This window comes from Lynx rufus, unplaced genomic scaffold, assembly GCF_022079265.1.
Source record: "Lynx rufus isolate CCGP_SWC_20201006 ecotype Redwood Valley unplaced genomic scaffold, mLynRuf1.p SCAF_8, whole genome shotgun sequence".
Taxonomy (NCBI): Eukaryota; Metazoa; Chordata; class Mammalia; order Carnivora; family Felidae; genus Lynx; species Lynx rufus.
This window is the reverse complement of record NW_025814896.1, coordinates 87,567,108-87,580,189: the sequence shown is the minus strand read 5'-3', so window position 1 is coordinate 87,580,189 and position 13,082 is coordinate 87,567,108. Positions and strand designations below refer to the sequence as shown.

At 44.5% G+C, this 13,082-nt stretch overlaps 1 protein-coding gene and 1 pseudogene across 1 annotated transcript; one reads left to right on the top strand and one right to left on the bottom strand.

Annotated features, from left to right (window-relative positions):
• The window catches only part of LOC124503926 (ARL14 effector protein-like), a 90,640-nt pseudogene extending 82,328 nt beyond the window's left edge, over positions 1-8,312 (bottom strand).
• On the top strand, positions 8,258-12,967 carry FAM136A (family with sequence similarity 136 member A). The gene is made up of 3 exons (XM_047069602.1): positions 8,258-8,397; positions 9,308-9,448; positions 11,459-12,967. Exons 1-3 carry the CDS (start codon positions 8,311-8,313, stop codon positions 11,645-11,647), a joined length of 417 nt encoding a protein of 138 aa, XP_046925558.1. The 5' UTR covers positions 8,258-8,310; the 3' UTR covers positions 11,648-12,967.
• The last annotated feature ends 115 nt before the right edge of the window (positions 12,968-13,082 follow it).

Here is a 13,082-nt window from a genome sequence, read left to right as displayed (position 1 = left end):
CTGGTGGGCTGCTGGCAGTCATGGGGAGAATCGGAACTGGAGCTATTGCTGGAATTTTCTTTTTTTTTTTATTTTTTTTAACATTTACTTATTTTTGAGACAGAGAGAGACAGAGCATGAACGGGGGAGGGTCAGAGAGAGAGAGAGAGAAGGAGACACAGAATCCGAAACAGGCTCCAGGCTCTGAGCTGTCAGCACAGAGCCCGACGCGGGGCTCGAACTCACGGGCTGTGACATCATGACCTGAGCCGAAGTCGGCCGCTTACCCGACTGAGCCACCCAGGCGCCCCATTGCTGGAATTTTCAAGATGTTGAGTAGTTAAAACAGAGATTTGGTCCTTGGGCCTTATTTGGATATTTTATTATTTTCTTAATATGTATAACCATCTAGAGAGTTTATAAATAAGTCTAAAATGGACGAGTCTAATTTGCCTGTGTGTCCTTAGTCCCAGCAAGACTCTACTCCCACACTCTGTTGACAATGCTGGCAGAAACCACGATGACATTAGATCCACTCAGCTCCGCTGTGACAGTGGCATCGTTATACAGACCTCACGGGATAAACAACTGGCTCTAAGCTGCCCTGATTTCCCTTGAGTTCACAGGAGAAAACTGATGGGGAAAAAAAAAAAAAAAAAAAAAAAAAATCTGCCACCTGGTTACAACTTTTCGTGTAGTGACACCTGCTGCCAGGACCTGGAGATGCAACGTGAAAACCTTGGTGCCTATTTTGGGAGAGGCTCTGGACCTTCTGTTCTTGCTCCCAAAGGTCTTGCCCAAGCCCTCACTCACCCACGGCAAAGCCCATGGATTGGAAGCAGGTGTTTATGCAGATTCCAGTTGTGGATTAGGAGGTGACACTACAGAAGAGCCTATGAAGCAAGGGATGGCTGGAGAGGCTTCAAAGTGGGCACAAGCACTCAAAGGAACCTCCTGGCACAGGAAGTGGTCCCAGAGCAATCTCGAACAGTTATGTTGAAACTTGAAGAATGTGTAGCCTTCTTTTGAGGAGGAAACTTCCAGGCATGAGATTGTTTTTGCAGACTTGTCCACTGACCTACCCAAGGTTATAGTTAGAGAAAATACTTCAATATTTAAGTTAAAAAAAAAAAACATTTTGGAGTATGATTTAGTGCCAATGTGATGGTAAACAGATACAAACATCGGTCCTGAAATCGTATGGGAGAATCTATACAAGATTTGGTCCCAGATAGTCTAAGACATGCTTGTACTTTTTTAAAGATTATCAGCAAAATATAAATCAATATTAAAATTTTGTACAGAATGAACAAACTCTAAGAATACTCTGAGGCCCCCAGTGGTTCATGGAGAAATATTGGGTAGACCGAGTTTGGACTTGAATGGATGGTTGTGATCAAGAGAATCAAGGTGGGCGTGCAAGGCTCAGAGGGCAGTTGGACCCTGGTTAAAAAAACTGTCCCTCCACCCCAAGTAAGAGCAGATTTGGACTGATCAACAATGCAGGCGTCCCTGGGCCTCACCTCTGGATGACTGAACCTTGAAAGTTTTACCAGACCGCCCAACCTGCTCCATCAGTCATAAGGGGGTCGCCTAGAGTCAAGAGGAAGTTACTGGAAAATGCGGAGGGGATCAAGGGGCAGAAGAACAGCTACCCATCTTTAAGTGGACTCAAGACGACTGGGGTCAAGGCTGAGCTTGTCCTAAATAAGGGACAAATGGGATGGGTCCCTGGGGTCAGAGACACAAGCTGAAGCAAGACCCCAAAAAGTCACCATCCAAGTCACAGCACAGAGGCAGAAGGTTGGAGACCTAGTGATAATTGGACTAGCCTTTCCATTGATACAGCAACCACTGATTGACCAAACACTAGTTAGCGCAATATAATCAGAGACTTCCTCCTCCAAACTCATTTAAATGTAGGCTATAGAAAAGGGAAAGATTCCAAAATCTTACATAATGTGGAATCCAACATCAAGAAAAGTACAAGGTTGGGGCGCCTGGGTGGCGCAGTCGGTTAAGCGTCCGACTTCAGCCAGGTCACGATCTCGCGGTCCGGGAGTTCGAGCCCCGCGTCGGGCTCTGGGCTGATGGCTCAGAGCCTGGAGCCTGTTTCCGATTCTGTGTCTCCCTCTCTCTCTGCCCCTCCCCCGTTCATGCTCTGTCTCTCTCTGTCCCAAAAATAAATAAACGTTGAAAAAAAAAAAAAAAATTTAAAAAAAAAAAAAAAAAAAAAAAAGAAAAGTACAAGGCAAAAAAACTACATAGACCATTCTCCTTTCTTTTTTTTTTTCTTTTTTAAAATTTAGATATCATTGACATAGAACATTACATTAGTTTCATTTGTACAACATAATGATTCGATATTTGAGGTTTTTTAATGTTTGTATATTTTACAAAATGATCACTCCACAATAAGTCAAGTTAACATCCATCACCATACATTGTCACAAAATTGTTTTTCTCGTGACGATAACTTTTAAGATCTACCCAGCAACTTTCAAATATGCAATACAGTACTATCAGCTATAGTCATCATGCCATATATTACATCTCCATGAGGCCACTCTCATTTACAAACAACAGTTTTTAATCCTAAATAAAACATCAGCAAATTGAAGCCAGCAGTATCAAAAAGAATTACATACCACAACCAAGAGTGATTTAGCTGAAGAAGGTAAGGACAATTCTACATTATAAATATTAGTAACACAATTTATTACATTAATAGGTTGAGGGGAAAAAAGCCATGTGATCATCTTAATAAATGCAGAAAAATAATTTTGTAAAATTCAGTACCCATTCTTGGGAATGGATCTTGCTTATCCTGTCAAACTAGGCAGAAAACCAAGAGAAATTGGCCTGGGTATGGGTGTGGGGCCATGAGCTAGCAGAGGACAGGGAAGGGTTGGTAGCCTGCAACCTCTCAGGCTGTGACCTGCTTGAGGAAATGGTCTGCATGAGGGGTGGAAGCTCCTCATCTGACATCTCTGGACCTCAGCCCTCAGCCCAGGGAGTTTTCCAGTCTGGGCTCTCTTTTTTCTTACCACATTAAAATTTTTTTTAATGTTTATTTATTTTTGAGAGAGAGACAGAGCAAGAGCAGGGGAGGATTAGAGAGAGACAGAGACACAGAATCTGAAGCAGGCTCTGGGTTCCAAGCTGTCAGCACAGAGCCCGACACAGGGCTGGAACTCACAAACCGTGAGATCGTGACCTGAGCCAAAGTCGAATGCTTAACCGACTGAGCCACCCAGGCGCCCCTTTCTTACCACATTTACAAAAGCAGTACATGATCCTTAAAGAAAACTTGACAAAATACTGAAAAGTAGAAAGACGAACACAATTATAACTATTTCCACCTTCAAAACAACTTTGCAAATGTGTCAATGTATCTTAAACTGTTAAAAAATTGCAAGTTTGTGGAAGTGTCTTTATTACCATAGTTACAGTGATCGGATCAAATATGCTTAGCGGTCCCAAAGTCATACAATGAGGACAGGCACTGTTGCATTTAGAATAAATTCAAAGCTCCTTTACACATCCTGCAGGCTGACGTGGGATGGCCCTGCCTGCCTCTCCCACTCCTTCCTCATCCCCTGACCCTGCTAATAAGATGCAGTCTCTTTCCTGCTTCTCTGCTTCAGCTGCAAGGTAAACAGTCCTCTCTGCTCCCACTCAGCCTGACCCCAAAACAGCCACCTGAACCTGGCCCCAGAAGTGCCTGAAGAGTTCATCCTGCCCCTAGAAGCAGGCGTATCCAGTGACATCAAGCTTAAACTATAAGTTTCTACAGGCACCTCTGGGCTGGGGAAGCAGGCAGCAACCTAATACCGGTGCCTGGACAACAGGGTGCCGAGGAGAGAGAGCTCCGCTCTGAGCCTTGTCAACCAAATGCTAGAGGCCAAGGCAGGGCCTGCCCCTAGGGCCCAAGCTGCAGCCTCTTGGAACATTGATGCCTTGCTTGAGATGTTCTCTAGCTGCCTAGCTCAGCACTCAAACCTTCTTAGGCACTTCTGAATCTTCATTCAGGACTTCAAGCAGAAGTCCACTATCGTGGGTGAGGCAAAGTATAATCTATCCTCATTATTCACATAGTTGTATAAATTTGCCGTGAGCACTGAATTAGCGAATACTGAACTGCTCCAAGGGAAAGTACAGGGAAAACAGGGAGATACAGGGTTCCTGCAAACCTATGGTCACATTTTTATCAACTGATTAACACACAACCTTTTGTGCATAAATGAACTATTTACTACCCAATAGGTGCCAGGGCCAATCACGTGGTTATTTCATTTACTCCTCAGAACAACCCAGAAAGGGCACCGTTTTTGGAGAAATGAAACAAGTAACCCAAGGTCTTTGAACATGCTCTTTGGGACCAAAGTGGTCATTAGGCAAATACCAAGTATTCAGTAAATGTCACTTCTCTCTTCAGAAAGTCAATGGTCACTAAGGAACAAAAAACACAATGCAGGACCCACCCTCATTGAGAGGCTTAGGCTCCAGTCACAGATCTCTCCTTAAGAGAAAAAGCAACTCCAGAGGCGCCTGGGTGGCTCAGTTGGTTAAGTGTCATGATCTCAGCTCAGGTCATGATCTCGTGGTTCATGGGTTTGAGCCATGCATCAAGCTCTGCACTGGTGGTGAGGAACCTGCTTGGGATTCTCTCTCTCTCTCTCTCTCTCTCTCTCTGCCCCTTCCCCACTTATGCTTTCTCTCTCTCTCTCAAAATAAATAAACTTAAAAAAAGAGGAAAAGTGACTCCAATGTCCATCCTTAAACTTTTCTTTTTTTTAATGTTTATTGGCTTTTGAGAGAGAGAGACAGAGCTCAAGAGGGGAATGGCCAGACAGAGAGGGAGACACAGAATTCGAAGCAGGCTCCAGGCTCTGAGATGTCAGCACAGAGGCCGACGCGGGGCTCAAACTCACGAACCGTGAGATATGACCTGAGCCGAAATCGGATGCTTAGCCAACTGAGCCACCCAGATGCCCCAATCCTTAAACTTCTTTTCCACTTCATTGCTGTGCTCAAAAGAATCAAGTGAAAAGTGAACCAAAAGTATCCCTGGTAACAAAGTAACAATTATAGAACACTATACACTCTAGACAGTGCATGTGTGTGTATATTTGCATGTGAGTTTATGTGCATGTGTGCACACATATATATGGAGAGATTAACAGCAGATCCTCATGATTAACTACTATAAACATGTTACCAGGATACTTCTATCAGAAATACTTTGTGTACTCTGGCAATCCCATTAAACCTGCCACACACCAGTTTACCGGCTTTCCTAAACTTACAGACAGAAAGATAATTGTTAAGCCTTAGAGAGCTTTACATGGGCAGGAGAGCAGAAGTGAGTTAGGAGAGTGTTTTCTTCAAGTTGAAGTTGCTGAGAAGAAAACAAAGAAAATCCCATGGTAGCAATCAAATTGTTGGTACCAAAGATGAGTGACCCAGGGCGGGTCCCCAGCAAGCAGGTACTAAACTAGGGTGGGCCACGCCCTCGAGAATCAGAATAGCATTCTATGATCAGAGGAGGCAGGAATGCATCTGCTCAGGAAGTGGGGCAAGGCAAGGCTGTTATTAAGGCAATCTGGGCACAGCGGTGATTATAGGCGGGCCAACCTGTCAGAATGAAAAGAGAAATGCATAGCACCAGCTCCTGCCATGTAGCGAGCTTTTGCATGCTGACTTGGGTCCAAATAGTATTATCTGGGCAGTTACATGGCCTTAAGTCTTTGTGGGGAAAGCACCTAATAGTAAAAATAATATTTTTTTAAATGTTTATTCATTTTTTGAGAGACAGAGAAAGACACATCATGAGTGGGGGAGGGGCAGAGAGCGAGGAAGACAGAATCCCAAGCAGGCTCCAGGCTCTGAGTAGTCAGCACAGAGCCTGATGCAGGGCTCAAACTCACAAACCCGGACATCATAACCTGAGCCAAAATCAGACGCTTAACCGACTGACCCAGCCAGGCGCCCCTAAAGTACTTACCATTTGAAAACAAGATATCATAGTACTGGATATATATTTTATTACTCCAGTGTTTAAGAAAAATATATCCACATAGGGAAAAAGACTGGAAAGTAATCAGTCAAGACCATGTGGGTGAGGGTGTGGCCCTTGGAGATGATGGAGCAACTAGAACTGAACCGAAGTCATGGGGCTGCCACATGAGCCCTAGCCTGCTTACCTTCAGCTGATCTATGTTTATCATGTTTAATCCAAAAACTTTAAGAAAAATGCCAACAATGGCATTTAAAATAGTGAGGTAGTACTTATGGACTTAAAGTTTTTAGTTTATTATTGCTTTTGTCTGGTTTCCAAATATTTTTCATTAATTACTTCCATAATGAAATAAATGTATTCATTCATTAGACAAACCTTTACAAAGGGGTTAGTATGCACCAGATACTAAGCAAAGAACTGAGGAAGAACATTGAAAAAGATAAACATGGTCCCTGTCCTCCTAGAGGTCTTAATCTAGCAAAAGAAATGAACACAGGGGGGCGCCTGGGTGGCTCAGTTGGTTAAGCGGCCGACTTCGGCTCAAGTCATTATCTCGTGGCCCGTGAGCTCAAGCCCCGCGTCAGGCTCTGTGCTGACAGCTCAGAGCTTGGAGCCTGTTTCGGATTCTGTGTCTCTCTCTCTCTCTGACCCTCCCCTGTTCATGCTTTGTCTCTCTCTGTCTCAAAAATAAATGTTTAAAAAAAATTTTTTTTAAGAAATGAACACAGGACAAGTGAGCAGTAGTCACAGACAAGTACAGGATGCTAAGAGAATACATGACAGAGGACCATATGGTGTGGGGAAGGATGCAGTTAGACAAGTCTTTCTGATGCCATAAAGCAAGTTTCAACAAATTTCAAAAGATGGAAAATATACAGAGCATGTTTGCTAACCACAATACAGTCACCTCTCCAAATGATAGGAAAAGTTACCTTAAAAATACCTGGGTGGCTCCATTAGAGGAGCATGTAATTTGATCTCCAGATCATGAGTTCAGGCCCCATGTGGGGTGTAGAGATTACTTAAATAAATAAAATTTAAAAATAAATTTTTACCAAAAAATCCATATGCTTGGAAATTAAGAGATACATTTCTAAATAATCCCCAAATCAAAGAAGAATTCAAAGTAGAAATTAGAAAATGTTTGAACAAAAAAAGTAGGGGTCAGGGGGTGCCTGGGTGGGTCAGTCAGTTGAGCAGCCAGGTCTTGATTTCAGCTCAGGTCATGATCCCAGGATAGTGGGATCCAGTCCTGCTTCTATCTGTGCTGAGCATGGAGCCTGCTTGGGATTCTCTCCCTCTCCCTCTCCCTCTCTCTCTCTCTTTTTCTCTCTCTCTGCCCCTCTTCCCTGTTCACATGCTCTCTCTCTCAAAAAAAAAAAAAAATGGGGGGGAGGGTAGGAATATTTTTTAAAATGCTTGAACAAAAATACCATATATCAAACTTGGAGTAGCTAAAGCAGTATAAGAGGTACACATGTACAGCTGACACCTGAACAACATGGGTTTGAACCGCATCAGTCCACTTATAGAGGGATTTTTTCAGTAAATACAGTACTATAAATGTATTTTCACTTCCTTATGATTTTCCTAACAACACTGTCTTTTCTCTAGCTTACTTTACTATAATATAGCATAGAATACATTTAATATTCAAAATATGTGTTAATTGACTGTTTATGTTATCAGTAAGGCTTCTGGTCAACAGTAGGCTATTAGTTTTAAAGTCAAAAGTTATATGGGGGGGGGCGGGTGGTCAGGATCCCTAATGCCACATTAATCCCACATTGTCCAAAGGTCAACTGTGTGTGTGTGTGTGTGTGTGTGTGTGTATGAAATTCCAGAAAGATAAAATTCATCTGTACTAACATAAACCAGATCAGTGTTTGCCTGGGGTCAGGGTGGTGGTTAGGAGGAGAAAGGGTGGAGACCGTGCAAGGTTTGTTAAAATTCCTCAAACTGTTCAGCTAAAATTTGCGCTTTGATCTGGATGTTAATTACATTAAATATTTTTTAAGACTCCGAAGGAAGACAGGGAAAGAGGGAGGAGCGGGGAGGGGAGGGAGACAGGGAGCCCCAGCGTTCCCACGAACCCGCTAGGGATCAGGCTCAGCACCGCACAAGAGGCGCGGGGTCGCAAGCCGCGGTCGGTCGAGGTTGCACTGGGATTGCAGGCGGGTGGCGTGCAGTTCCTCTTCTCCGACGCCAGGCGGCGGCGTGGGCCGGGAAGAGCGACAGTGACCCTGGAAGAGGCGGCGAGGAGGCGGGTCTGAGCGCCGGAGTCCATGTGGGTGTAGCGCGGGGTCGCCATGGCGGAGCTGCAGCAGCTGCGGGTGCAGGAGGCAGTGGACTCCATGGTGAAGAGTCTGGAGAGAGAGAACATCCGGAAGATGCAGGTAGCGGGCGGGGGCCATGGCGGAGAGTCCCAGCGGTTCGCAGTTCCCTTCCCGCAGCCGCGACGCGCTGCTGCCCGCCTTCCCGCAGACCCGAGTCGGGGTGTCCCTGGGGTCGCCGCGGCGTCCTCAGAAGCACCTCTTAGTCTCAGAACTCCTGGAGCTTCCGCCGAGAGGTTGAAATCTGTGATCCCTCACCACGCGCAAGGCCGTCCCCCCCCTCCCCCCCCCGCCCGCCCCAGGCCAGCTCGAGGGAGCTGGTGTTAGACCCTGGACCAGGGTTAGAAAGCTCCCAGGGTGAAGCGTTCTGCCTATCCCGCTTGTCTGTCTTGAACGGCCCCTTCCTCAGGTGACGAGGCCGAGGCCCAGAAAGGGCACGGCCAAGGTGAAACACCGGAAAGGCAGAAGCGCTTGGCCTCCTCCGTGGCCAGGTGATACCTGCTTCTGTGTCGCTCCACACAGCTCTGGTTTATATGCATTTCTGCTTTGATCCCCTAAATGTATGTGGCTGTTAGTCCTGCCTCCCTTACTGAATTGTGGGTTTCTCTTGTAGTGCTCTGGAGTCATTGATTAATGGATCAGTGGCCCCCTGGTGGAATGTAGATTTCTAGGTTACTGACCTCTGAACCCTGTGATATAGGTACCGGGTTTTCAGAACTTGGCTTCCAACTTGACCAACCGCCACCTTCTTCGTCCACCTAGCCATCTGTGCAACAAGTGCCAATGAGCTAGCAGCAAGAAGACCACGAAACACTCTGCTAGGCTTTGAGGATAATTTTCCCATTTGTGGGTTTAGGTTGTTGATGTCTGTTAGAAGGAGAGGTGCAAATGTAGGCGCTCCTCTGTTGCACTCCATGGTTATCTCTGCTCCAGAGGCTTTCCTACCTAACTTCACTCTGCCCACCCTCCCCAGGGCCTCATGTTCCGGTGCAGTGCCAACTGTTGTGAAGACAGCCAGGCGTCCATGCAGCAGGTGCACCAGTGCATTGAACGCTGCCATGCACCTCTGGCCCAAGCCCAGGCCCTGGTGACCACTGAGCTGGAGAAGTTCCAGGTGAGGAAAGCCCAAACAGAGGACCCCGGTCCTTGATATTGCTCTTTTGCAGGAGATGACAAGTGTTTGGCTTTAATGTCTTGGTTCTTTTAATATTTGAACAGTCCTGTGGCCAGCCAGTCTTTACAGGGTTTGAAATTTGTGAAAAACTCCTGGAGGTTGAGTGCTATAAGTATTTCCCATAGAAACAGTGTTGTAAAAAGGAGTTCATGATCAAAAGCCTTTTTCCCCCATAGATACAAAATATAATACGTATAGTGTATAGTATAAAGCTTTCTAAAACATGTATTAATTCATTCTTAAAATAGTACAATCCCCAGGAAAGTGAAGTAGGCTAGTCTTAAAGAGGTGCAGATTAGAGCAATATCCTGCCATCATTTTGTGGATTTGCCCACCCAGAACCCCCCCTGTTTGCTATACCCGAAGGGCAGCTCCTGTGTCACTAAAGAGCAGTCATTTATATGAAGCATTAGTATTGCTGACTCATTGATGCCTTCCTCACAAGCTCTTCTGAGGTCGCTAAGAGCAAAAGGTATCCACTGTATCTGTCTCTGGAGAAAAGGGTAGCCACAACTTCATTTTATTCCCTTCCTATGACTATACTTTCCTGCAGGTTGGAAAAGCAGAGCCCCCTTCTGAACCAGTTTTTCATAGCCTGAGATTCTGTCTGCATGGGAAAAATTGTATCTAGAATACAATTTTTACATTCTGCTATACAGAATTCTTCAAAATGACTGACACTGTGAGGAATAACTTAATCCAAGGTCCCGAACTACAGCTAATTTTGTAGATAGGCTCTTTGAAATTTTGATTCTTGAATTGCTGTGTAACTTTCTCCTTCTGTTAGTCCTCTACAATTAGATTTACTCTTAGATTTACTAATTAGATTAGATTTACTCTTCTGCTCTGCCAGAACTGCTCTGGCCACTCCCCTCTATGGAGCTAAATCCAGTAATCGTTTCTCATCCCTCATCTTACTCAACCTGTCTGCATCACTGACACAGTGATCACTCCCCTCCTCCTTGAAATAGTTTGTTCAGTTGGGCACCAAGACACCTCTCTCTGGTTTTCCACCTGTCTCCCTGCCCATCCTTTCTTGGCCTCCTTTCCTGCCTTTCCCCGCTCCAGCATGTGAGCATGAGAGTGCCTAGGGCTGTCCTTGGACCTTTTCTCTTTTGGATCTAGTTCTCTAGTCTCATAGCTATAAATATCTGCTATAAATATCATATATAGCCTGACAACTCCTACATTCATTCATATCTCTAGACCAACTTCACTCCTGATCTCCAGATTCATATATCCAACCTCCACTTATTTTGTCTATCTTCCCTCACTGGAATATAAGTTCAATGAGGGCAAGAACTTTATCTGTTTTACTCATTGCTATAGTCACCAGCATTAGAAGAGTACCTGGCACATTGTAAATACTCAATAAATACTTGTTGAGTGTTTTTCTGTTACAAGGACAGATATTAAAGAATCAAAATATTTCTAAGTCTTTTTTTTAATTTTTTATTAATGTCTGTTTATTTTGAGAGAGATTGCACCGAAGCAGGGGAGGGGAGGGGAGAGAGGGAGAGAGAGAATCCCAAGCAGGCTCCAAGCTGTCAGCACAGAACCCACTAGAGGCTCCATCTCACCAACCATGAGATTATGACCTGAGCCAAAATCAAGAGTCAGGCACTTAACCAACTGAGCCACCCTGGCACCCCAAAATGTTTGTAAGTCATAACTATAGCTGACTAACAGTAGCCACTGGGTACTTCTCATTTCCTGGGAGGGGCTTCTGTGCAATTTATTCTGTCTTGTAATGCTTTGTCTGGACTGTCCCGTGCTACCCTCCATTTCAGTCAGGATAACCTTGGTTAATTGCACTATAGTGTCCCTTTAATTGATCAAGATTATATTTGTCAAGCCAAAATATGTAGCAGAGGGCCTAGCACATGGTATGCACTTGGTAAATGAAGGCCAGCCTTTCAACCTTCTCTACCACCTTCCTTCTTGCCACAGGACCGCCTGGCCCGGTGCACCATGCATTGCAATGACAAAGCCAAAGATTCAATAGATGCGGGAAGTAAAGAGCTTCAGGTGAAGCGGCAGCTGGAGAGTTGTGTGACCAAGTGTGTGGATGACCACATGCACCTCATCCCGACCATGACCAAGAAGATGAAGGAGTCTCTCTTGTCCATTGGGAAATAGAAGTCTTTGCAACTGGCCATCTGGGCTGACAGCGGGAATCTATTTAAAAAGAGAAATGGGAGTTTTGGTCTTTAAAATGAAGTTTATGAAGAAATTAAGGATGGCAGCAAGTTTGAGGCATGTGTCACTTGCCTCTGGACACTGGTTCCTTTATGTTTCAACCCTGGAAAGTGAAATGAAAAAAAAAACTGGTGCTAAAATTTGGGTCGGAGATAGCACAGGAGAGTTTTTGATAACCTAAATTTCACATGCTTGTCCTGGCACTAGGGATCTCCCTTGTACTAAGCCAGAGCCCTCCAAGGTACCAGATTCTCTTTAGCATACAGGTACCAACAGGCTGGCAGGTTCCTGTAACCTTTCTATGATCTGGTGGTATGAGCAGAGGTGTTTCTGTTTGTTGCCAACCTCCTGTTCACCAGAAGGGTCGCTAAATCGTTTTTCGTAAGCTGTAAAACAAAGTCCGTGAGGTCACTAATTTAGAAGGGAAAAAAGGTTTCTGAGTCTTTGTTTTGCTTGGTTTTATTTTATATACAAGGGCATGAATTTGATTTAAGATGTGGCATTGGGAGAGGTAGTTTGGATAAGAACTTTGAACAGTTCTTATGGATATCTGTTTCTGCCAATGAAGATGTGAATATGCATTTCTCGAAAGACGCATTACGTCTTTCAGCTGGAAGACCCTGCAAAAAACATGAGAGGCGATGTTACACTGGGTATGGAGAGACCTTCCGTCTCACTGGCTGCCATGGTGGGCCCTGAGACTGTCTGCAGCAGAGTAACAGGACAATCTTACAGTGATACTCTCCCTTGAAGGGAAGTGGGGGGGTTGATTGCACTATATACCGGTATCCAGGAATGAACATTGAAGGAGGAACTGTTGCCTTCTTAATTAAGAGAAATATTAAGTACTGGATATGGAAAAACATGGTTTTTACAGAACAGAATGGAATGAAATCCTAAACTCAGCATTGCTTGTCTCTCTCCCTGAAATAACAGAGCCATATCGAGACAATCTCTTGGCAACAGGAAGGTCAAAGGAGAAAAAGTAATCAACTCAGGGGTGAGCTGTGATTCCTTTAAAGCAAAAGAGGGGCAAACCCCGCCCCTATTACCAAATACCACTTTTGCCTGGGGCCTTTACAGCAAGCAGTGTTCCTGCCCCAGCTCTAGCAGCTTTTCATTTTGATAAGGACCTTATTGTCTTTTTACCATCTTATTACTTAAAATGATAATATAGCCTGTGTTTGGTGTTTCAAGGCTGTGATATATTTTCCTAGTGGTTCAGTTTTAAAAAATAAATAAGGTTTAGTTTTTCCTCCACTACTGTGTTTCTTGACACATATCTGGGCAATGAATATATAACTTTCTTAGGATGCTTCTCCTTGTAATGTGAAATAAGTTTCTTCAAATGTCATGAAGAGTGAAGATTTGTTAT